At 40.0% G+C, this 25861-nt stretch overlaps 2 protein-coding genes across 2 annotated transcripts in view; one reads left to right on the forward strand and one right to left on the reverse strand.

Annotated features, from left to right (window-relative positions):
- The first annotated feature begins 9808 nt into the window (after positions 1-9808).
- On the forward strand, positions 9809-14007 carry rnf223 (ring finger protein 223). Its single transcript, XM_085345377.1, has 2 exons — positions 9809-9848; positions 13223-14007. Exon 2 carries the CDS (start codon positions 13300-13302, stop codon positions 14005-14007), a length of 708 nt encoding a protein of 235 aa, XP_085201503.1. The 5' UTR covers positions 9809-9848; positions 13223-13299.
- Positions 14008-20910: 6903 nt separating this feature from the next.
- The window catches only part of ptpn11b (protein tyrosine phosphatase non-receptor type 11b), a 32371-nt gene continuing 27420 nt past the window's right edge, over positions 20911-25861 (reverse strand). Inside the window, exons 10-15 of the mRNA XM_085343912.1 lie at positions 24911-25042; positions 23966-24120; positions 21818-21885; positions 21557-21708; positions 21218-21318; positions 20911-21116 (exon numbers count right to left, since the gene is read on the reverse strand). Of these exons, the coding sequence (XP_085200038.1) occupies positions 21029-21116; positions 21218-21318; positions 21557-21708; positions 21818-21885; positions 23966-24120; positions 24911-25042 (696 nt within the window). The 3' untranslated portion in view covers positions 20911-21028. The remainder of the gene's footprint in view (positions 21117-21217; positions 21319-21556; positions 21709-21817; positions 21886-23965; positions 24121-24910; positions 25043-25861) is intronic.

Below are 25861 nucleotides of genomic sequence, written 5' to 3' on the forward strand. Positions count from 1 at the left end.
CCTATTTCAGACAAAATGTGCAAAAACCTGCCAGCAAGACACCTGATGTAAAAGATTACAGCTATTATTATAATTAAGTTTATTTTCATACATTCAGATTTTTAACTTTATAGTAAGACTGAATTGCACTCATTTGAGTTGTGCAGTGTGTAGATAAATGCTACACAGTGTCACATAGTTGTGTGATAAACTTGTCAAGAATTTAAGGTGTTGCAAGGGCTCCAAGCAACGCACCATTTACATAAATATGCAGGTCACTCGAGGCATTTCTTGTTTAAATATTTACTTGATAGTCAGTAAGAACATTGAGATTCAGCGTTCAGAGGAAAATACAGAGAAACACGTTGCTGCCCTTTTCCCATGGAATTTATGGACAATAGCAAACAAAAATCACCAGTCTTGGAATGTCCTACAGGCAAATTTACACATTGTTTTTAATCTGCCTACATCTACTGTTCAAAGACAAACGGTTTCCTTTCGCTTCACTTGACTGTAACCTACTTTTGAATATTTGTTCGTGTCTGCACGTTCCAGTGATCTACTTCCAGCAACTCAAAATCAGAGCCAATACATATAAAATAGGTCTGCAAAGATATTTTCATGTTTACAAGAAAAATGGCACTGGGATACAATATTTGATTTGAAATTTGATCTTCTAAACTCTTTCCATTATAATGTGACATATATATTAATTTTACCATTTTTTCAATTCAACTCAGTTCTATTTAATTAGATTTATATAGGCGCTATATCAAAATGACAGTCACCTTAAGGTGCGATATATAGTGTAAAGTAAAGGTCCAGTAATTAAACAGAGAAAACCCCAACAATCAGATGACCTTCTATGAGCAAGCACTTGGCGACAGTGGGAAGGAAAAGTTCCCTTTTAACAGGAAGAAACCTCTGGGAGAACCGGAGGGGGGTGGCAGACACTGTGGAAGAAAGACAGAGATTAATAATAAATAACGGTTAAATGCATAGTGGTGTATAAACGCGTGGAGAGTGAAAAGAGGTGAACCAGCTCCAAACTGGGTTCCACAGAAAAAGTGCCTGAAAGCTGAAGGCTTTCTCTCCCATTCTACTTTTAAAATCCTAGGAGCTTACCACTGTGAGGTCTTTAAGATAAGATGGGGCCTGATTATTCAAGACCTTGTATATGAGGAGAAGGATTTTAAATTTGATTCTGAATTTAACGGGGAGTCAATGAAGAGAAGCCCTTACGAGGCACTTTTGAGACAATGACGTCATGCTTCGTTCAAACACCAAAGCTACTTTTCTAACACCACTGGTGGTGTTAAGACTTTAACACCACCAGTCTACTAATTTGTTCACTATTATTGCTACTATTTACTACTAATGTTAATGCTACACCTTCGACAATACACATCTCTGACATGGTGATGAATATTCACAGTGATTGAAAGCAATTAAGTAAAATTAATTAACTGTGGTACTTGGAAAGCGTTCCATCCATTTCCCCGTTGAGACGTCTTTAATCACCTGCAGGTAGTCATTATTTCACGTCTACCCAAAGAAAGCGCTGCTGAAGTACAAGTTTGAAATTCCATGTTCTACATTTTCATGTGTTTTTTTGTAAAGCCGTGCCTCAGAGGCTGCCTCTGAAGTGCTCACAGGATGCACACACAGACGAAACTGCCCGTGAATTCTCTCTTTATCTGGGCCTGATTGTGACACTCTAGCAAGTTTCTCGACCTTGACGAGACGAGAAGCTGCAACTTGTTTGATTTTCATGGAAATCCAGATATTTACTTTGTTTACCAGCAGCTGTGACTCGTTCATTTTCATAGAAATCACCTCGTTCATAAATAGAGGAGTGGATGCAAACAATGAAGCTAAAATGCAAATACTAATAATATGCTTATGTTGTTTGTGCAACTATTACAACAGCGCTATGAGACCTCATGGCACAGCAATAGTTGTTGATAACAGTGCTACACCACATGTACTGAGAGTGGAGTTTATACATGTATTACTAGTTTATATTAAAACAGCTAAACTCACACTGTGATGCATGAACGAGCACACTGGGAACACGTCAGTGACAGCACACGTGAACACACCTGGAGTCACTTCATTTAATCAGGTGCTGGTGAATCGTGTTATTTGTCCTTCTGGGGTTTGGCCCTATGAAATCTAGGCAATATATATATATCAAAGTACAGTGCGTCCTCAGGAGGTCAGCAAGTTGACTGAAAACTGTGATATACAAGACAGAGAAGACAGTACCCAAACCCCATGAGAATTTTATTTGTGTAGGCTTCTCATTGTCATTGAGTCTGGAGTCAATATTTGATTACTTTCTTGTATTCAGTTGCTACTTTTACTGCTCCACTACTGTTATGTACACCCACTGTTTCCTGAGGTTGTATTAAACTGTGAGAGCCCCTGGTGACCCCAAACCCACAATGAATCTGAATGAATTCCTTCCACTTTTTTCTTTTTTTGGACTCGCAAGAGTCGTTTTCACTTATAATGTACAATATAATGCACTGTGTTCAAAACAATACATTATACTGCAAGGATTTTTGTTTTTCACTTTAAACCATTCAGTTCAATGGTCTTAAAACTAAATCCTGACAAGAAATCTTTTCCAAGATAGTGTCTCAGGATTTTGTAAAAAAGAAGATTCATTAATCATATTTGCTTATATTAGTGGTTCCCACATTTTAGAATACATCCGCCTGATGATCTGTGGTCTCAAGAAAGTTTTCCATTTTGCCTCATCAATAATCCAGCCTCAACCCCACATTCATATTTCATATTACAGAGTCCTAATAAGCAAGCCTCATTGCATCACAAGACTACCTGTCCTCGTCCAAACAGAGCACTTTGCTCTAAGACTGTGGCATTACTTGTGGTTCCTACGGGTTCCAAAAGTAGAATGGGAGGCAGAGCTTTCAGCTCCCAGTTTGGGTTCAGGAGACAGATGCCCTCTCTTCTTTTAAGGTTAGACTTAAAACTTTACTTTTTGATCAACTTTGCAGTTGGGACTGTAAATAAATGTCTTTGAGGTAGTGCATTCTTATGAATTAGTAGAATTAGGAGTTCTCCTAAGGTCATACGGAGTTTTTAAAAAGAAAAGAAAAAATCAAATGTCATAATTGTTTTCAAAAGTATGACTACAAAGAGTACTCTGTTGCATTTATATAAAGTCTCTCTGGTTATTTATTCTTTTAATGAGCAAAACTCACTTTATCAAAGTTTAATAAGAAACATCTAAATTCTTGTGTTCTAGCTACAATGCTGTTGGTAATATGAGGTGTTATCGCTGCCCTGGTTTTCTCATCTCTTCTGTTTTGCTGTAACTTGAATTCAGCTCTTTCAAATTTTTAGTGTCACTACTCTGTCTACCCACATTCTCATCAGCCCATCAGCCCCTAACAGACTTAAAAACTCCTTTGTCCCACACGCCATCAAACTGTTTAACTCCTCTCTGGAGGGGAGAGGGAGGGGAAACAGGAGGACAAAGGAGGGGGGAACAACTAAGCTGTAGTGCCTCTTCACCTCACTGTACAATACCTTGTGCAATACTTTTTGTAAATAGTCAACAGTGCAATAGACTCAATACTTGAAATGTGCAATTCACTTGTATTTTTATTTTTTATTCCTATTTATTCTATTTATCCCCTTTGTATATTTTATTTATATTTGTTTCTGTATTTATATGTGTGTGTGTGTGTGTGTGTGTGTGTGTGTGTGTGTGTGTGTGTGTGTGTGTGTGTGTGTGTGTGTATATATATATAACAATTCTGTAACTGTAACTTCGGTCATTGCTGTGCTTTTTTTGGAAATCGAATTTCCCAGAGGAACCCACCCAAGGGATTAATAAAGTTCTATCTTATCTTATCTCTCTTATCTCTTAGTCTCTTAGACTTAAAAGTCATCATGATCTACCACTGTCTTTAAATAGTATCGTCCTCCGCCTCCCCATCTCCACCTTAGTTCAGTTGCCCAGTGCATCGCCTCCAAAATCTCGATAAGTTCACAAATAGATACTACTAATGTCTAGACCTTGGAAATTCAATCAGTTTCTCCCACATCCATCTGTGATTCTGCTCTGTGACGACCCTTCTCATCAGATTCTAACTGACAAATAATTGTACATTTCTTTTCTTTTTCCTTCCAAGTAATCCAAGTGAATTTCCACCCATCAATTGAATTCATCCCTTGCAACAACACGAGCTGTCACAATCTTTTCCACGATTTCTGGCAACATTAACGGACACTTTAAAGTGAACGCTAATGTTGCCAGAATACACACATACTTACTAGAGGTTCCTGGTGGTGCGCAGAAAAAAAAAGACATCATTGTTGGTTAATTTTTTGTAAATAAGTTTTGTGGAAAATGTAAAGATGCATGCAAGTTTGTATTCTCATTGCATGTGTGTGTGTCTGAGCAGGTGTTTATTTTGTACAACATATCATTTTCCAAAAGTCATTTGGCCCATCTGCAGTAATGCATAATACTGTGTTGGCATAAGTACGTCCATTAATGCTGCATGTTGTCAGTTAAGGTCAGCGTATGATGGAAAATTATAATTTCACACCAAACAGAAATATTGACTGAACTCAGTTCAGAAGTTATTCTTTATTTTGGAAAGCTATGCACAGAGTTTCCATCCCCCATGGAAAATCTGATCAGCACGTGATCTCTTTTTATACGGCTCATTTGAGTCTCCGAGGAAGTCGTAAACATCCTCCTTAGAGCCATCGTTTTCTCGATAACAGTGACGACAACAAGGAAAACTGGAGAGGATAAACTCCTTCTCTATGACTGTTTTGAAGTCATAAAGATAAATAATAAGTTTACAGTCAACTGTAAAACACACCCTTTTAAATGATTTGTTTTCTTGTTTACCTGCTTTGATTTGAAGTAATTTTGAACCTAACCTGTCAAAGCTTTGTCCCAGATCTCTAACACATCCATATTAGTGGAAATATAACACCTTTATCCCAAATTTAAACTTAACCGGTCTGTTTGCCCTTCACATTTTTATTGGATGTGGGAAGTTTAACTTCAGCAGTGACCTTCTCTCAGGTCTGTCATCCGACTTGTTGACAGTAAAGACAAGAAGAAAAAAGAAGGCAAAAGTTTCAAAAACACTTCTTGGCAAATTTTGTTAAGTTCAGTCTCCAGAAGCCGTGTGCTGTTAGCAAAATTACACGGACCTTTAAATTGTCATTTAAATTGTCCGCATAATCATGTTACCCCTGTTGTAATGATAAGAAAAATTAAAAACAGGAATGCTTCATTAATTAGTTGTAACCTAATTTTTTATTTAATGAAATTTTAATTTGAATACAGTTTTTATTTTAACTTAAATCCAGACCTCAAAGCGTTAATGATTTTGGTTTTCACTGATCATTGTTACATACGTTTGTTCTCAAACTCCATAATCGTGTCATACACGAAGCGTGAAAGAGATGAGTGCAGGTATTGCGGCAGGTATCCTTCCAATGAGAGTTTTTCACAATCTTCCTGTGTCTACTCTCTATTCCACATGAGTATGTACTATCTCTCCAATTAGATAAAAAAGACTCAGGCTGTCCTTGAAGCATCAACATAGTCAAATAGAAGATGCAAAATCAGATGAATGGGTCATCAAGATCCAAACAGAATCCAATGACTCACAGTCCTTCAGACCTTGCCAAACAGAGGCTCGTACTTAAAAGGATTTATCCGAGGGTTACTCATAAAGTGAAGTCTGACCTTCATCAAAATCACAGACAAATGCAAACCATGTAAACTAATAAATATTAACAGCAGTTGTACTTAATATGTCTTTATCGAACACACAAGTAACTCACTGTCCATGCTAGAAAAATAATGTGAGCCTATTTTTCCTAGCAGTTGTTTTTTAAAGCTACTTGGAGTCAGGTGATCCAGGGAACAAGCTGAGACGTGATAGAGGCTCTGTCTTTAGCAATCATTGAGGTAATAGATTACCAAAGCAGTCACTGAACTGGGTCATCTGGGGAAACCCAGTGCACCAAGTCACCAGTCAACCATTCGCTCTCACATTTACATCTATGACCAGCACTAATTAACAGGACACACACGTCCACATCTGTGGAGATGATGTATGAATTGCACAAAAAGAGGCCCCAGCCAACGAGGAGGATGGCGCCAACCACTGCACCATCCCTACAGTGTCTTCAGTATCATGTACAATTAGTGGTGGCTGTAATTGTATTGTACCAGCAAAACCAGATTCGGCAAGGGCAACAAACTACTTCGACCAGTTTGGGATGAAGGGAAAGTGAGGAGCTGGAAAAAGAGCAAAGAGACAGAAAACAAATAGAAGCACTTGATAGGCTGGTGTGACCAGTAACTGCAAACCAGGAACAGGTAGTTCCAGAACTGGAGCTACCTGCAGAGCTGTGGAAGAGAGGGTAAGGAGAAACAAAACGGGGGAAGAGAGAGAGAGAAAAAAAAAATCATTGTTTCATTGCAACTAAATGTCAGATTTAGAGCAACTTGTTACTAGAAGACTCTCTGCTGAATGTCACCTTTCTTCACGTCCTTGAGTTCATTGTAAAATTCCACTAACCCTGCTCAACTTAATGTTCAACTCATCCTTACACTTCCACCAAATGCTAGAAACTGCAGTCAAAGTATCAGAACTGCAAATTAGGTAAACATGACTCGGTTCTTGGAGAAGTTCTTGTTCTAGGATGCCCTCTGGACCCAGTGGAGGTGGTGAGTGACAGGAGAATGGCGGCTAAGCTGTCATCACTGTTGGACAACATCTCCCACCCCATGCAGCAGACTGTGACAGCACTGAGCAGCTCCTTCAGTGGGAGACTGCGGCACCCACGGTGTGGGACGGAGAGATTTCGCAGGTCTTTCCTCCCCACTGCTGTCAGACTCCACAATAAAGACTTTAACTGATCAAACACACACATCCACACATGTGCCATAACACTAAGTGCAATAATCTTTTCTGGCATCGTTGTATTTTTACTCAGTTGTATATAGCATTTGTATTCTATTTTTATCTTATTGTATATTTTATTCTATTTTATTCTACTGTATATAGTATTTTATTTTATTCTATTCTGTACAGTTGTGTACTGTATTTATTCTTATTGTATTCTAATTTTTGCTTCATAACTTTTGCACTGTCCACTTCCTGCTGTGACAAAACAAATTTCCCACGTGTGGGACTAATAAAGGTTATCTTATCTTATCTTATCTTAAGAAACCCTCGGGAGAGCCTGATCATCAGGTTTGCACAAATTCCAGGAGAGATTTTGCCCCACTCTACAGAAACTCTCAAAATCATGTAGGTTTTTTTGGTGGCACTTGGTAACTCTGAAGTTTCAGCTCCACAGATTTTCTATAGGGCTTTAACTTTGTGTAATGTTTTGGGTCACTGATATGCTGGACATGGCAGCTTCAGTGTTCTGATTGAGGAAAGGTGGCTCTTGTCCAAGATTTTACAATACATGACAACGTCCGTTAACCCCTCAATGCTGTGTAGCTGTCCTGTAACCTTAGCAGAAAAACAGCCCCCAAATAAAATGTTGCCACCTCCATGCTTGACTGTGGGGATGGTCGAGATGATGCCAGAAAACCCCTTTTTTTTAACCTTGTGCTGACCAAAGGACTTTCTTCCAGCCTTCTCAGAATCATTTGCAGGTCCTTGAAACGAGCTTTACAGTCCACTCCCACTCCAGCCTTGTGGAGGTCTACAAGCTTGCTGCTTATGTCCTTTGACAGATCTTTGGCCTGGGAGAAATTGTTTCTGTGGACAAGTGTTTTTTTATGCGTGGATCAGATGGGCACAGAGCCAATCAGTGGGATCCAGGGGATCAAGTACCTTTTGTTTTGTTTGTTTTACTTTTCTGGATATTTGGTTGAGAGTCTGTCTCTCTCCATTAAAACAAAACTACCATAAACATTAGGGACAGTTTGTTTCTTTATAAGTAATCGAACTTAAAGAAATGCACAGGGAGCCACTGGAGACAAACGCTGGGGACTGGAGTGACGTCATGCAGTCTGGTAAAACATTAAGACGCCTATGTGCTGCTTTCTGAACTAGATGAAGGACAGAGATTCATGGAAATTTCTCGACAGGAAAGTGGAAAACGAAATTCATGCAAGCTGTAGATGCGAACATTTACAAATCCAGTAGGAGGCACATCTGAGAATCCTCAGTGTTAATTAAAAATAATCATGTCACTTACCGCCAACACTGTGCACATATTCCTACTAAAATGAAACAGCAGGAGATTCTGACCTTGGAGGCATGGCCATAGAGGTTGAGACTATCATATTCATTGTTTGAGTAACTGTCAGTTCAAGAGGACAGACAGTCAACATTGTGTCATTTTATGGCCTGTCTGCACAAACACATTCCCTTCTCACGTGTATCATTTCCCTGCCATCTATCGTGCAACATCATTCACTATAGAATTACACTCTCACTAAATCTTTGGCATGTTTATTATTTGGCCCAATACATGGATTCCAGGAAAGGGAATTAAACAAAAACAACAAAGAAAACATCTGATTGTACACCTTCTCCTTCGTCAAAGGCCGCTCTGCTTAGTGCCCAAGAAATGACTTTGCTGATACGATAGAGCAGTATTTGTGCTTGGGTTACTAAATAACTGAGTCAGTTAGGAAGCTGTTATTGCAGAGACATATTATTGCTAATGGCCAACAGCCATTAGTCATTTCCATAAGATGTAATGAGTAATCAAATAAAACACCCAACACACATCCTTCAAGTCATATAAATGAGCAGTAGCCTCTTCACGGTGGATGCCGTTGTTACTTTTGTGTTTATATCCTGTTAGAGGTGCTGATTGAATATCCTGACAGTCTTTCAAATACAGATTTGAAGAGAAGTCTTTCTAATCTCTGAGCTCTGACCTCCTTAATGGCGATCTCGCCCTCTGAGATCAAACATGATGTCATTTTTGTTTTCTTTTCTTAATGAAGTGTAGCTCGGAAAGTTTTGGAAAATGTATCAGGCTGAATTATAACGGCTTGTAATGTTGACCAGCAGCACTGCAAGTGGAGCGAGAGCCTGTTCGCATATGCAGCGGTGCTCTGGCGGGAAGATATTCCTCTATCACCACCTGTCGCCTTATCAGTGGCTACATGGAAATGAGACATGTATATGTATTGTGTATCTTAAGCACACTGGTTGTGTTAAAAAAAAAAAAAAAAAAAAAAGGCAGTTTCAGTCTGTTTGCATTTATTTATTCTCTGAAAAAGTCAATCCTAAAGGTTTTTGTTTTAAGGGCACAGATTTGAGTGCTGTTGACAAGAAAATGAATGTTGCAGTCACGTCAATAATATATCAGATTGAGTGTGATTAGTGTGCTGTAGGTTATAGGTGTTTGTTTTATGTGTGGAGAGACAGTGAGCACAGGCAGAAAGAGGCATGAAAGAACATAAAAAGACAGGCCAGTAATGTGTACTACTCTCCTTGAAGTTGTGAGGCGTCTTCCTCCTCCCCTTCCTCCTCCTCCCTCCCCGCCTCAAGGCCAAAACTCTGTTGAGGCCATTTACATAGAGGGCTAAAAAGGGGAGCTGACAGAGCCTGACAGGTGACACTGAGGAGGGACAACTCAGAGCTGACTCTCACACAGCGAGCCATTACTCAGCCTCTGAACACGCACCCACTCGAACAAACACCACGGAGGAGGACCTCAACCTGAGCAGAGGCACAATTAACACCCCAAACTCCCTGGTGTGAATTTGGAAGTCAGTTGAATTTGACAGAGAAAAATGCTTTGCCAAGTTCTGAGGGAGTGAGCTGAGCTCGGCCCAACCGCGATCAAGACAGGAGCACATCTTAATCATCTAACAGGTAAACTGAACTTTTGTTCTTCATGCTGTTTTGAGGCAATTTTTTAAACAGTTTGTAGCTCACTGATGTTAAACTAAAAGGCTTTAAATGCTGCACTTTAGTGTTTGCACCCATATTTGATTATTTATTATTACTTATTACCCCTTAAATTGAACAAAATCACACTCCAGGCTGTCTTTGACAAATGAGGCTGTGTTATCTCATCTCCATACTGCTGAGATGCAAAGAGTGGTACCGTCACAACACATGTTCATGATCTCCTGCTGCAGCAGCCACATTTCACCAGTGGCTATCTGTGTATTCAGTTTATCAGATGTCTGCACTACTGCTTCCTGCATTGTCCTTTGCGCGTACACATGCTACCTGCTGAACAGATCTGTTTTTGCCTCGACCTAATCTCATGATCAGTTAAACCGTCTCGAGCCGCCCCTAGTTCAAACTGTCGGCAGGTCGAGTTACATTTACCTTTCAAATGGAGAACAGGTAGTGCGACACTAGAGATGGCAGTTGAGCCTGACACAAAGAAGCGAGGTGGGTGGGTGGGAGGGGGATGGGATAGTAATACACAAATAAGTTGTAAAAGAATTGTGTCAGTGGGATGGGTGAGGAGAAAAAAAACATGTGCACCTGGTCAGCAATGTGTGATTGCAAAGGGAAGGTCAAAGCAAAGCACTGCGCAAAGACAATAAAGAGATTTAGTGGTGTTTTGAAGTGTTAAGGGTTGAGCAACGACTGAGTTTGAGTTAATATTTGACCTGATGAACAATATCAGGGTTTTTTTATAGCTTTTCCTCTGAATGAGGGCGTGTAACAGTTTGTAGCTGTAATTTTTTAAAAATCAAGAGAGCAAAGGAGAAAGAAATGGTCTGTGGACGCCAAGTGCAAAACCTTTCCTTTTGTTAGGGGGGAGGTTGTGTTGTTCTCTCTGCAGTGCACCTGCTGTCACTTTCTTTTGCACCAAAACAAGTGAAATGGACTCACAGCGGTTGATATCTCTAAAGTTTAACCGACTCTGTCCTATTACTGCGTATTGCTCGAGCCGTGTGCTAGGGCAGTCTACTAATACTTAAACAGAGCCCACAGGGGCTAATGATAAACTCTGAAGTATTACAATCTTTACACATTAACAGTAGAATATTTACAGGAAATTTCCAGAAGCAATCCCACAGATTCAACTACCAAAACAAGAACAAGAACAACCAAACAAACAAACACAATGTCCCTGTGAGCAGATGTTTCTTTCTAAATGAAGTAAATTTGTAAGGTCAGAGAGTCAGACTATAATCTGTGAAGTGTCCTCAGTGCATTCCTTCTGACCAGCCACCAGACTGAAACCTGTAAAAGTTTAACAAGTTTGTTACCAGATTAACAGACATGGAAACAGAGCAGGAGATGTCACATCCAGCCAATCAGTTTAAATTTAGCTACTTTATTACTGTAGATGCAGGGAGCTTGCGTGGGATCATCAAACGACTTTTCCTCTTTTCGTAAGACCTTGACCTGGCTCAGTGTGCCTTTAAAACACATGAAATACAATAATTAGCCACATATGAACCTTTAAGTAGGTGTTTAAATATTTGCTAAATCCTTACAATGTTCAACGTTTGCTTGTTTTGCGTAAGTGTCATTTTGTGGTTAATCAGCGTTGGTAATATTGAAATGAACTGAATTTTCAGTGTGCTGCATCAGACACTAGTCACTGGGAGTGTTATCTGGAGGTCTTCTACCTCGTACTGCAGTGCCACGGGCGTCCAGTAAAGGGGCACGCCCGACAACTAAACCGCAATTTGAAAGAGAGTGTAATTGATTCAGAATCCGCGGTTAAAGGAGTCTTTAAACTGATAAGACGGGTGTAATTATACCGAGAAATCTGTCCTCATCCTACTGAAGCATTCAGCAGACATGTGGAGGGAGAGAGCTCCCTGTGCAGGAATGTGAAGGGCAGATGGAATGATTAGGTGGAGAACAAGCAGGGACTTTGTGTAGATGGGAGAACTGGGACAAGACCGGCCCTCGGGGCACAGAGAGGAGAACACCTGTGCTGACATCGTTCATCCCTAATCCACAAACACACAGAAACCCTCAAAATGACTGACTTTTAATACCAAAACTACAACATTAGGGTTCTTTCCTAGGAAGATATATAAAGCTTTGAGTTTGAATGGAATAGGGACTTTTATTGTGGATTCATTTTGAGACTCTCCCATTTTTCACACATCAATGAATCGGTTAATATTTCCAGAAGAGTAAAGAAATAATCCATTCGGCTGTTTTAGAGGGTGTTCATCAGATGTTTTAATAAAATATAAAAGAAAGTACAAGATAAAACACAAAAATACAAAAAAAGACAGGTAAAGGATCCAAACAAATTCTATGAGTCACTATTCAGCAGGCAGTTAGACGTGATGTAAAAAAAAGGTGACGAAGTTAAAACTTGAAGGAGACAGTATCTGTCGTAAAAGCCAACCAAGATAAGCTCAGCGTGGTGCATGTGAGCTGTGATGACAGGACGTTTTTTAAGAGGAAGTACAAACCAAAAGAAGGCTCTCTGTGTGGAGGCTCTCCAGCCTTCAGTGAAGCCGCTTTATTCCCACCAGTTTTAAACAATTATATCAAAACTGGTTAGATAATGTAGATTCTTTTAATATTCACTGCAGCTGATGAGAGATGCTGTATAATACACTGAACAGTCTTGTAGAGACCCCAGAACAGGAATGGATTCCCAAAACAATCAGGGTGACTCTCAACACGAGTCCTCACACTTTACATTTCCACAATGAAGACATTCACCCAGCGTGAAAATCTGATAACCCCGTAGGTGTTGACCAGGATGTTCAACAAACAGCGTTCAACAAATAACAAAAAAAGAGATCCTTGGCTTTCATTGCTTACTGAAGACTGACTCATTCACTCCCTCTACATTACAACACTAAACTACACAGTGCGCATCCAGCAGCCGTTAATAAGTTCTATGATTTATAGCAGAACTAAAGGTCTTTGGCTTTTCTTTTTTGAGGCCTGATCAAAATGTTGTCATGACTGGCGCTGTACCTGCAGCACTGCCCACACTGTGTAGGGGCTGGAGGGCTTCTTTTCATTTTGTGGTCACTTAACTGATTTATATCTTTGTGCATGCTGCCTTATCACACAGCATATTTGACCCGTTATGCATCGTTCCCGAAATACTCCTTGACAGGATAAAAACTTTAAACTTTGTAATATTATCAGTGTACCAAGTGAGGCTAAGAACACTAAGGATTTATCCAGTATGACTGGATAAATCCTGCCTTGGCTAGGCATGACTGTAAACTGTTGCAATTTCTACGGCATTTTTAAGAACTCTGAATACTAATCTGTGCATTTCACTCCAGCAGGGACTTCAGGACAGACCAAGGCAACAGCCTGAGAGCCCAAAAGGAGAGTTGACAAAGGACGTCAAAGACCTCTAAAGATGGAAGATACCCAGCAGGTTTGGCACGTGACGATACCCTCCCAGGAAGACGCTGGAGAGCTGCAAAAGAAGGTGTCAGTGGCAAACCAGCCCGAGTGCTCCATCTGCTACAACACCTACGACAATGTCTTCAAAACACCCAAGCAGCTGCAGTGCACCCACACCTTCTGCCTGGAGTGCCTTTCCCGCCTCAATGCGCTGTCCAACCACAACAACAAAAACCCCACCTTAGACATCCGTTGCCCCATCTGCCGGCAGGCCACTATTTTGCCAAAGGAAGGACCCCCAGCCCTAGCCACCAGCCGCGAGGTCCTCTGCGAGCTGCCCAGCCACCAGCAGCAGGAGGAGCCGGTGTGGCTGGAGGGGGAGAGGCTGTGCTACAAGAGCAGGCAGAATCATAATAGCTCAGGGGACCCTGAAAGTCCTACGGCCTTCTGCGTCTGCATTGACATTGGGTCCTCCAAGATGGACACTGCTCCCGAGCTTCCACAGCGCCATCTCACTATGGTGGACAGAGTGGCTGACTGCAAGAAGATGATCCTCTTCATTCTGCTCCTTGTGCTGCTTATTGTGGTCGTTTTGTGGCCTCTGCAGTGCGTGTTCAGCACCGGGAATATGCGCTGCTTCAGCGAACGCACCCACACGACCATCAGTACCACCCCCAACCCCAACATCACCAGTGCCATGTTCAAGAAACTGGTGGGATAAACATTGAAACTACCTGGACTTCACTTGTAAATGCTTAGAATATTGTGAATGATAAAATGTCACACAACAGTACAAATGTAATTATTATTATTATTATTTCCAAATTGTCTTAAAAGTGTATTTTATTATTGCTACACAGAAACAGCTCCTCACATTTTCAATTTGAAAAAGAGCCGCAAAGCTTAAAGCGTCTATGTGCAAACTTTTTTAGACATTTGACTTCAGTGCCTCCCGGTGGCGGTTTAAAAAACTGCAAGCAGGCAAACAGCCCGTAAAGTAACACTGACTGCAGCCATTTTCACCAGTGACATGTTATTATGGTGTTATAGGGCAAAAGAATTCTTGACATAGCTTGTTTTGTTTTTTTTACGTTATAATGAGATGAAATTTCTTGTTCACACAGACAACCATAAACTGTAGATAAAGGATGGACTAGCTTCAGTCTGTAAAGTGAAGCCAACATGGATGCGCCTTAGCCAGCAGGGAGAACTACGTACTTCTCACCTGATTTATTACCTCATTTTTCTAAAGTGGGTGGGTCTTGTCATATCACAGCCACTCATTATGTATATTTAAAACAATAAAAAATAAAACTAAAGGCTTCAATGGTAGACCATGAACCAGCAGCTATGTCCATCTTTTACAGTCTGTGGACACGACTGATTTACAAATAACACCACACAGTGAAGCGAGACCAGCTTCATCTGTTTGTGTTTAGCGGCACAGAGAAGATGAAGAATCTCAGCACTTTAATCTGCACTTGTATTTTGAAATTAGACATGATTTTTGCTTTCTAGCAGGCTCAATGGACTGGAGCGCAGCTGGGTTAATTTATTGTGTCTACTTGTACACAACCAGGAAAGCTCAGAGACACTGGCACATGAAAGTTGAACTTTGCTTTGCAAATGTCCGTCTGGCAGCACGAAGAAGTGTTCCCAGTATGTCAATGAAAAACTATGTGTAAAGTGTGTTTTCTTAAGACCTTTTCTACAAACTTTAAATAAAAAAAACAAACAAAAACTCAGATTATGATTCTGGAAAATAAATCATTTGAACAAAGTTGAATCACAAATTAAGTTTCTAAAGCCTCAAACAGACACAAAGCTACTCACACCCTTTTATGCTAATTAAAACAAAGCGTAATCTCATTATCAAGTTAAAAAACAAACCATGCCCTATGTAACCATTAAACCGTCACCATAAAAGCCAGCTCCTCCTTTGTCTGGACAGGAAGCCGTCTTTATTTCTTCCTGGATTCTGTGTGACATGACGGAAAAAGTTAGGTTGTGGGGGCTTTCCAGAGCTCACACGTGGCATATGGATGATAAGAGCATTATGTTGATTCGAGCTTCATTTAGAGGAAGCCATAAAAGGAGAATTTCCTCAAGTACCAGCTGAAGCTGCCGGTAAATGTGGTTAAACAATAAATCCAGGCGAAAGAGAAAGGTGCTGAATCACGGCCTCGAAGCAGTTTCCCCTAAATAGAAAAAGGAAGTCAAAATAAATACTTCTTAATAAGTTCTTGTTAGTTGGAAATAAACTTCTCTACATTTAAATTGATCATTTCCTATAAAGAAGCCTTTTATAAATGCCTGCCTCCAATAAAGCAGATTTGAACGGCCAATTTTCTTGTGACAGGCAGCAAAAGAAAACTAGCTTGTTGAAATTCAGCTAGGAAAGCACTAATTTCACACTCATCGCCTGTTTTATTTGCTCTGGAGTTCTAAAGCATATTTTCTTTAAGCCACTTCAACCATGAAACACTGGTGTTTTTTCAGTCTTTCCTGCCTTGCTTTTAGTACGAGCAGGTTGGTGATCAGTACCGTGCTGTAAAGCTTTTACCAAATGAAATGACAAATGGAGTGACTAAGCATAGAAAGGTATGAGCTTGTCATTAGCACAGCCCATGATTCAGTAGCTTGTAGAACCACCTTTAGCAGCAATAAAAGTTAAAGTAATGATTTTCTGTAAGACTTTATCAAACTCTCACATCACTGTGGAGGATTTTTAGCCCACTCTCTTCTTTACAACATTGCTTCACTTCATTGAGATTTGCGGGCATTCGTTTAGGTACAGCATAAATGTTCCACCCAAAGATGAGGTCTGAACTCTGACGGGTAATTGTAGCACGATGATTCTTTTCTTTTTCAGACTGTCTGTAGCAGATTTGCTACAGTGGGATCATTCTCCTTTTGCATGACCCAGTTTGAGCAAAGCTTTAGCTGTCAGACAGATGGCGTCATATTTGACTTGAATACTTTGGTATACAGAGAAATTCATAGTTGACTCAAAGACTGCAAGGAGCCAAAGTCCTGTGGTTGCAAAACCCAGATTATCACCTCTCCACCACCATGGTTGACAGCTGGTGTGAGGTGTTTGTGCTCATGGGCTGTGTTTTTGTTAAACATAGCACTGTGCATTAAACATCTTCACTTTGGTCTCATATGTCCTGTTCCTGAAGTCTTGTGGTTTGCTAAGATCCAGCTTTGCAAACCTAAACTACTGTACTGTGCACAGGAGAAAGGAGGCCTTCTCCCAGCAACTTTTTCATAGTTCCAAAGTTTTGTGCTATCATAAACTTTAACATCAACTCAGGCCTGAAACGTAGCGCTCATGTCTTTGGTCGTGGTTTCTCTTAGAACTGCATGGTTTGACCTCAGTCTGAATTTGCTCAAACGTCCACTCCAAGACAGACTGGCACCTGTCCCAAATGTTTTTTCCACTTATAAATAATCCCAGTCTGGAACGTTGGAAGTTTGAGTTTTTGGAAGTAGCTACATATTCCTTCCCAACAGCAGTTGCTTCTTTCCTTTATGCAGAGATGCTCACATTTCTGGATAATCAGTAAATCAAATGCCTTTGATTAGCAGCACCTAGCTGCTACATTACCCTTAGTTTTTCCACACACTGCTGCACTTTGGCTTATTTTTGTAAATAATTAAGCAGCTGTAATGAGTCTCACACACTCACACCTGAGACTGTATTTAAATGATATGAAGACCTTGGTAAAGACCCGATTATTTTTATGAAACGTACCGATATGACGTGACTGTAGAATGAAAGATTCTCTCTCCTTTGAAGTAACAAACTAAAAGAACATAAAATCAAATGAAAACATTTAACCTTATATAGTGCCATCATAGATTTTTATTAAACTATGATAAATCATTTTGTTGCTCTGACAGATCATCGTGTCAGCCGTTGTAGTCTATACAGCAAAAAACAAGGCGTCTGGGTGGAGCCAGTGCAAGAAAAAGAGCAAAAGGGAAAAGCTTCCACTGAATGACACTACTCATTTCGGGTTTACTGCAATCAGAGGAACAGGGGGATGAAAAAACAAAAACTAACAAAACAAACAAACAAACAAAAAACCTCCGAAATGCACACACATTGAACTCATGTTCAAGTAAGTGTAAGATGACGAGCAGAGTGAAAATACCACATTACTTCTGCAAAGCTCTGTGTGCGCTGGTACAACTCAGAGCCTGAATTTTATCATTGGTAAAATTACAGATTTACAAAAAAGTCAAGGTACAAAAAAAGCAAGAACAAATAAAAATCAAAAACTATACAATCTGAAACAAAAAACAAAAGATAAACACTGATGGCAAAAATTTAGTGCACTACAAAAAAAACAAAAAAGCTGACGAACATCCACACAGCCTGAGGTTCAGCAGTTTCACACTTTCAAGTACTGATGTTTCACCAAATCATAAACACAATCTGACCAATAGAGGCAGAAGAAAAATACAAGAAAGAAAGAAAAAAAATTATCCCAGCGCAGGACGAAGAAAACAAACCAACAAGTCTCATTCATTGGACATAAATCACAGTTCATGAAGAGAAAAACAAAAACAGGAGGATTCACACGCCATCAGTGCTCGAATTCAAGGGACGAACAAGTGGTGCAGCATTTTCTTCACCCACAGACGTCCTGTGGGCCTTCACCGACATTCATGTAAAACAGAGCTTTTATTCACATAAGAGTCAACCATTTAAAGAAAGAAGAACTTGATTGTGCTTGGCTGCATCATAAATTGTGTTCATTTCAAAAATAACATTAAATCACAAGCTGCACCTGCGGGAGTCCAGCTGTAAAGACGAACGGTGTGAACGAGTGCCACGCAGTCACGCTTTTATTTTGATGCTTGAATAGGAAAAAAGTGGACTGAACATATTACCAAGGGTACGTTCCACCGGTCAGACATTCAGTAGTTTGTTGGGGTTTTTTATATAAAAAAAAGAAAAGAAAAAAAAAAGGGGGGTTTTCAGGACATTGAGTGACTACGGTTTAAACCATCTAGGACAGACTTCCAACATTTCTACGCTTCTATTTGCACAGGATATTTTGGTGCTGCTTCTTGAGGCTAAAAGTAGCCAACAAGCTGCTGCACAGCCCTTTGCACAGCGGCACCGCTGTCTTCCTTATCACATCAGTGACGTCAGCTTACTCCCTCTGCTATCATCAAGCCTGGATTACGGCCATCTTCTAAATTACTTTTTGGAGACAAATCTATTCTTCAATCTCGGGGTGATTACAGTGGGCCAGATGGCCATCTGCCTCACTGTAATCGCCCCCCTTTCCCTTGTCTCCTTGTGACAATCTACCCCCTGACAGATGTTGAACAGCATCAGACCCGCTGATTAACAAGGACGACCAGTCAAACTAAGCTGCGAGACGGCGGTCGGCTGAGCACGACTCCGACCGTCCATTCAGGAATCCTTTCCACCCAGTTTTCTGTCAAATATGGACTTCAAATATCTAAGAATGATTTCTTACACCACAGCGCATCTTTATAAATATATATTTAAATAAACATCAAAACATAACCATTATACCAACATCAGTAAAAGAAAAAAAAAATGACTTCATGGACAGAACAGCCCTAGTTTTCATGAATGACTGTTCTTTAACTGGAGGTCATGTTCACGTTCATAGACAGTCGGGGCAGACGGGTTTTGTCCCGACAGCGAAAACAAATCACCTCCAAAATTGTCAAAGAACAGTGGATTGCATTTGCAGCTAGTGAGATTATATATAACTCCTTCACAATACAAAACTTTGATAATCAGTCATATCTAAATAAAATTTATTCACTTTCACAACTTAAAAAGACAACTTCATTAAAGATTCAAAGGAGGGAGGGGACTTGCTTGCCCGTCTTGTGACTGGGGTCATGAAGCAGGTTATGCAACTGCCCTTGCCATCACTCAGCAGCCACATTAATAACCACCACAGCTGGACAGACAGAACACAGCAAAAACGGTCTTAGAATCCAATTTAGACGACAAGCAGCCAAGACTGAGAAAGAGATAACCGAGTGAGTCGGGGCAGCGTGCGGACAAACGGCTTAGTTTTGACCTCTTCCCTTAGTCCCACACAGCTACGTTCACTTGAGGCCAGGCCGGGCTCCACATTTAATATCTGTCACCCTAAGAGAAAACTGTTTTTCGCCCTCATGTAGACTTGCAGAGTAACAGTGGGTTTGGGTTGGCTAGATTACAGACACATCCTGTGACAAGGCACTTGTGCTGGTTAAGAAAGGGAGAAGCATTAGCACAGGAGGGAAGAAAAAGGGCAAGTGGAAGTGGGGGGCCTGAGTAAGAGCACTATGCTGTGGACTCCACAGAAGTCCGGACAGACAGAAGTCCAGCAGGACGGTGGCAGCAGACACATCAGCCCGCCACTTTCGGTCCACGCCAAGATCCAGCGATGTGGAGTGTACCGAGTGTGGAGCCCCCCCCACCCTCCCAAGGGATTTTCAGGAGCTGAGAAAGTGAAAGAAACACAGACATGTAGACCAAGTACGGTTTGGATTTTACATTTCATGACTTGATGCTCGAATCAGATCGAAATTATAAAATAAATATAATGACGCTGTTCTCAAGCATCACTGAAGTTACACAAACATGTCCTCAGTCTTTCTGGCAGGGATCTTATTTACTCATTTATTATTAATTAGATTGTTATAACTTCACTCAGGACATTTTGATATTTAGGAATTTATTGATCCATCATGCTGCTCTTCAACATTCCCTGTTGAGTGCTGCACATCAAGCAGCAATAGGTGCAGGTTTAAGTGCACCCATTACTTACTTAATACTTTCTACATACAATCATATACGCCTCCAACCACACGCTCGTAAACACTGATGCACAGCTAAAAATTTGAAACTACCCATGAAAATTAAATCTTTTCCATATTTGTATCAAAGTTTGAGCCAAGAAAGACGGAGAGAGGCTGAGGAGAATGGTAGTTAGTCTTTTATGTTATGCATTTTAAAAAATATCTGACAGAAGTCCTCCAGAAACAACACGCCACATTCAATTAATGCATTTTAAATACATTCAACTGTAATCAATGCTGTATTCAGAATACGTTTTGTGCCTGTGACCCCAGAATCAAAGTCATGATTCATTCCCTGTAACACTGCTGGGTTCCTTGTCTTGGTGCTTATATTAGTCACCATGACAGAAAAGAATGACAGTGTGAGAACTGAGGTTCATTATAATTTGAAATTAAATTCAGTCTTTTGTTGCTCTTAAAAAAAAAAAAAGAAAAAAAAAAAAAAAGAAGGGAGCACTGGTATTCTTTAAAGCCAACTCAGCTGCTCCTGGCTAACCTATAATTTAAAACTGAAAAAAATATAGGAAAAGTACCTTTCTGCTTACACACGGAAAATTAATTCAACACTGGAAGAAACAGAACTTTCCGCCATCAGCGGAAGAACACCTTGAGCTTTGATTTTAGGGGAAACATTTTCTGACACGTCAGGCTTAAGTTAGTTTTGTTTTTTCCACCCAAAGCTACATTTACTGTTAATGGAATCCAGCACGTGAAACCAGAAATGCTTGTGGTAGTTTTCTAAACTGACTAAGGCAGAAGGAAAAGGAAACAATGAAACAAACAATGTTGGGCTTTTTTTTTCCTAGCTTAAAGGATGGATCTCTGAGAAACATGGAAATAAAAATTGACACTTACAGAGAGGCAGACAGAAGAGGAGGTCCACGGCGCCGATTTTACCTCCTGGTATTACTGCTGAAAGATGTCTGAGGGCTTTTGAAGTTTATGTTCTCGTATACGCTTGATGAATCGTCGTTTGTCAGCCTAAAAGAGAAAATAATCGCTGTGAAAATGAACCCACTGTCAAACCCTGTTTAAGTCCTATGATGACATTTTTTTAACACGTGTATGCCTGATGGACTTACACAGAAGAAGAGCGTGAGGAGGTCATGTTGTGCTTGGACCTCGAGTTGGTCATCTGGGGATATTTGATATTGGAATATTCCCTCTCTGTCATCTTATTCCTCTGAAAAGTGACAAAAAATAAATTAATCTGTCATCTACTGAAATTACTCAATCTCAAACTGTAACCACATTCAGCAGTGAAAGAGCAAGTGGTAAACACGCCTAACCAGCTGACATGCTGATGATTTGCCTCTCAGCTCTAGCGTTTAAAATGTAACTGACGGACTTTATACGGCTTCACTGCTCCGTCAAAAATCTAATGTTTTAATACAGTAAAAAACACTAATATAGCCAATTACCTGCTCCTCCTCCAGTCTCTTCTGCACTGTGTCTATGTACTGCTGCACAGCCATGTAGATGAACTTATACTGAGCCTCTGTTTGCACCATGCCTGATCTCTGCTGCCGTACCCTCTGGATGGTCTTTGGGACATCGATGTCGCAGTCGAGACCTAAAACACGCAGATCCAAATGTTAGCAGAACTGAAGCACAAAGATATATATCTTTATTAAAAAGTAAAGGATTCACAATCCAGAAAGTTTCATATCTGAGCCTCATACCTTGGCGGTTAATAATGTCGATAAGGATGTCAATGACGATAATTGTGCCAGTTCTGCCGATGCCTGCACTTTAACAAGAAGAAGTTTAAGGTTAAAACCATGTGTAGCTACAATACTTGAAGAAAAGCATCAGAATCCAGGTGAAAAACAGTTATGAGAATATTTGAGTACACAAGTATAAGCTGAGGTTTCACTTGTTTTTATTTCCATTTATTGCTTTAAGGGAAAAAAAAAAATCAACAATTTTCATCAACAATCCCACCATTAATGTCTGCTGATGTAGACCGTGAAGGCAATGGACAATTGTGGTGCTTTCAAAGTAGTCAGCAGAAATCAGGCCCACTGTTTACAAATGCAGATAAGCTTAAAATGTGCTGACAAACTGCTGAATTGACTGCAAAACCAGAATATGGACTGTTGAGCTGCATGAAACCAAACCCCGCTCAAACTTGACTGGTAAACAGTGCTGAGACAACCAGAAGGCTTCTGCTATCTTGGTCCTTGCTTACAGACTGTGCATAAGCACATCTCTGTTTATAGAGGCGGATTTATCTGAAGCCAGCTGACCGCTGTGTTTAAGAGTCAGGTCAGTGTTGTCCTTGTGTTTACAGTACATGTTTGGATGGGTGTGTTAAGAGAAAGAATACCACACTAAAAAAAACTGTTTAAAACATTTGGTATCAACATGTCTGCAAACGCAATAGACACAGTGTGTGTGCAAAACTGTACGTCTGAATTTTTAAAAAAAATGTTTTTTATGTTAATTAATTTGGGATATTTTTTTTTCAAGACATTGCATTTATCGCAACAATGTGTGTGTTGCTTGTTTTGATATATCCATTAAAAACAGATCAAACAGCTGCCTGTTCTCTACAGACTTTTAATAGTTAGGCCCTCAAAATTACCTATTATATTTAGTTATATTCAGCGAGATTAAGAGTGTGTGTGTTTAAACCTTCATTTCTGAACGAACACCGAGCTTGGGACTTAATCGGAGGTCGACATTGATTGTGGCCGACCACATTGTGGTCACACTATATCGGCCGAATTAAAATGAAAATTAAAACTGACAAGTTGTTAACCAAACTGGCGTTCTTAACTCCAGATTATAAACCTTAATCATAGCACACCCAAGTGGCCAACTGGAAAAAAAAAAAAAAAATTTAACAAATTCAGTTGGTGAAATTTAGGTGCTTACGATTAACCCTTACAACCACAGGAGCATTTTCAGCTGGGGCCAGCCTGATTGACATACATTGTGTAGATTTGCACTTTTAGCTCATTTCAAAGGGATTCTGCTGATCTGGTGGCTGGACAGACTGCTGAAGTCCAATGTTCTTCCTCATGTTCACAAAACCACTTTGAACTTGCTTTGTGACTAACTCTTTGTGACTATGAAAGTAAAATGAAACTTGTAAAAGGAAACAATAAATAAATATGTAAACACAAACACAGCCAGCTTTAGTTTCAACTATGAAACTATATTTAAACTATGACCAACTCACATTAAGAGGCCAAAAGTGTATATGCCACTATACCAAGTGCAGACTTTAACCAGCAGGTAGGGTTCCCAGGTTCTTGGTATTAATGTCAAAATTTGGCCACAACTCCAAATGGATATTCATCAAACAAGCTGGGGTTTTTTTTTGTTAAGTCTCAGATTTCAGTTCCTGGTTACAAGGAATTAAACCTGATGCTGAACTAAAGGTTTCTGATTCTGGGACACTTTCCAGTTGTAAGGAGCAGTCATCAATATTTTTATAGCCACTCTGAGTAAACTGTAGAAACCACCAGGAGTTCAGCACTTTCAAAAGTAGTCAAACCAGTTGCCCAGTACCGACAGTGCTATCACAGACAAGTCACTGAGATGCCAGTCGCACCATTTTGATATCAACAGACTTTCATCTTTCAGTACATCACTGGCTGATGGGATGCCTGCATATAAAAAAAAAACAAAAAAAAAACAACCACAACAGCAGATGCTTCTAACAAAGTGCTTTATGTATGTGTATGCAGAAGAACATAACTGTTATTGTCAGTGTGAGAAACCGATCTCTTTGTTGTTGTTTTTTTATAATCCCAACCCAGAATTAGTGAAGTTGCATGAGCATCCTATAATAAAATAGTCCATTTTCTTCCTTGTCATACCTGCAGTGGACGACAATTGGCCCAGTGTGTGGAATGGTGCTCTGGGTGCGGTTGACCTCCTCTAGGAACCAGAGGACGCCTCCAGGCTCGTTGGGCACTCCGTGGTCTGGCCAGCTCAGGTACTGATAGTGCCAGATGTACCTCACAGGCTCCTTCTATAAGTGACAAATATGATGAGGTGAAGTTACCAAAAAACGATTTAAAAACAAAAACAAAAACCAAACAAACAAAAAAAACAGAACTAGCTATCGGAAAATGAAAACCAAAGGATTCCTAGAACCTAAGACATTTCCTCTCCAAATCAGCCTGATGAGACTGTGTTAATGGAAACTCACAATCAAACAACATCATAATTCTCAATAAACCAAAGTGTTGTTTGTGTTGTCACACCTTATCTGAATAGCCTACGTCGTGCTTCTGATCACATTTCTTCTGAATAAAAACTGAACTGAAACATACAGACCTATTCTGGAAACTAACTGGAACTAGACTGAAATGAAAAGAAAAAACTCAAATCAAAATTTAACCCATTTAAAGAAGAACTGTAATAAAAGTTAACAGAGGATATTCCATCTCTGTTGCTATAGCCCACCTAACATCCAGACTGTGTGTGTGTGTGTCCAAATATCACCCCTGAAATATTCAGTGTTCCTCACTGATCAAAGCAACAGCCTCTAAGCTTTCATTAATAAACACAGAAAAAAGAAAAGCAGGCACTCTGAACTTTTTGCTTATTATTGTATACACACGCCAAACGCAGCATTAAAGATTTATTTATTTATGAATTTAGCACAAGAAAACTGAGCATGAGCACTGGATTGTGGATCTGTGAATCCACAAGTGCAAGCTTATAGTGTACAAACACAAGCATGTGCATGTGTGGTGTGAGATAATTTGTCCTCAGGTCAGTGGGTCGGCTCAGACTGGGAATAGAGCGTTCCCTACCCGGTCCAGACGTGTCACCTCCAGCTTCCTCAGGATATGGTCTTGTGCTGGCCGCTCGTCCACATTCCTCACCAGCACTTTTCCAAACTCCTTAGTGGCATGAAGGTCTGGCCAGTAACGGAAACATTTGTTCTAAATCAGAGCAAAAAGTAGGATTTAGTTTTCCATCCAGCCTAAAAGGTGACTGTTTGGCAGCAAAGGGTAACATGGATGTAGTTCTTAATATTCAACTCAAAGCTTAGATATCTATGGTTTTAAGTCTGCGGAAAGTTTTAAACATAAGCACAAATCTTGCTGTAATTATTTTATTTTCTTGGTTTTAAATACGTCTGACGTATGAAAGGGTTTATAATGGTGCATGCAGCATCTATTTACATGATGTACTTGATGTGTAAAGTACACAAAAATAGAAGAGCAAGTCGTGCCTGTGTGTGTAGATCTATGAATATTTTAAAGCATGCAAAAATGCCCAAGTGCCTGCTGCATTAACGTCTTTTATCAGTCAAACTGATACTGAAAAGACACAAAGTGTGCATTAAAAAAAATCAATAAATAATAAAATGAAAAATGCACTACAATGCTGGGAATGAAGCTTTTGATACTAAAAATTCCTGAAGCATGACCTTCCAACACTGTTTGATTTGCCCTCTCTAATGAAAAATACTGCTCTGACTGACGAGTATTAGACCATCGAAAGAACCCGCTCATCTCGAGCAGCTTTTCAATCAGCTTACATGTCATATCAGCCATCTTTCTCCCCTCCCCCCTAAACTTAACACACGCCATCATTGCTACTACATGACCGCACACCAATCTACAGCCATCTAATAATGCTTTACATCTGAAAAAGCTGAACAAAAATGAGTGAGAGCAAACCACCAGTATTTCATATAGGGCAATGCATAAAATGTGAGCATTTTAAATTAAATCAGAAATATGTTTTTATGTTGA

Source organism: Diplotaxodon limnothrissa, linkage group LG20, assembly GCF_057381915.1.
Source record: "Diplotaxodon limnothrissa isolate DT_005_m linkage group LG20, D_limnothrissa_male_GT1.1, whole genome shotgun sequence".
Classification (NCBI taxonomy): Eukaryota; Metazoa; Chordata; class Actinopteri; order Cichliformes; family Cichlidae; genus Diplotaxodon; species Diplotaxodon limnothrissa.

What these genes read in the sequence shown, in the direction of transcription:
- rnf223 (XM_085345377.1), top strand. Translation starts at nt 13,300, where the DNA reads ATGGAAGATACCCAGCAGGTTTGGCACGTGACGATACCCTCCCAGGAA.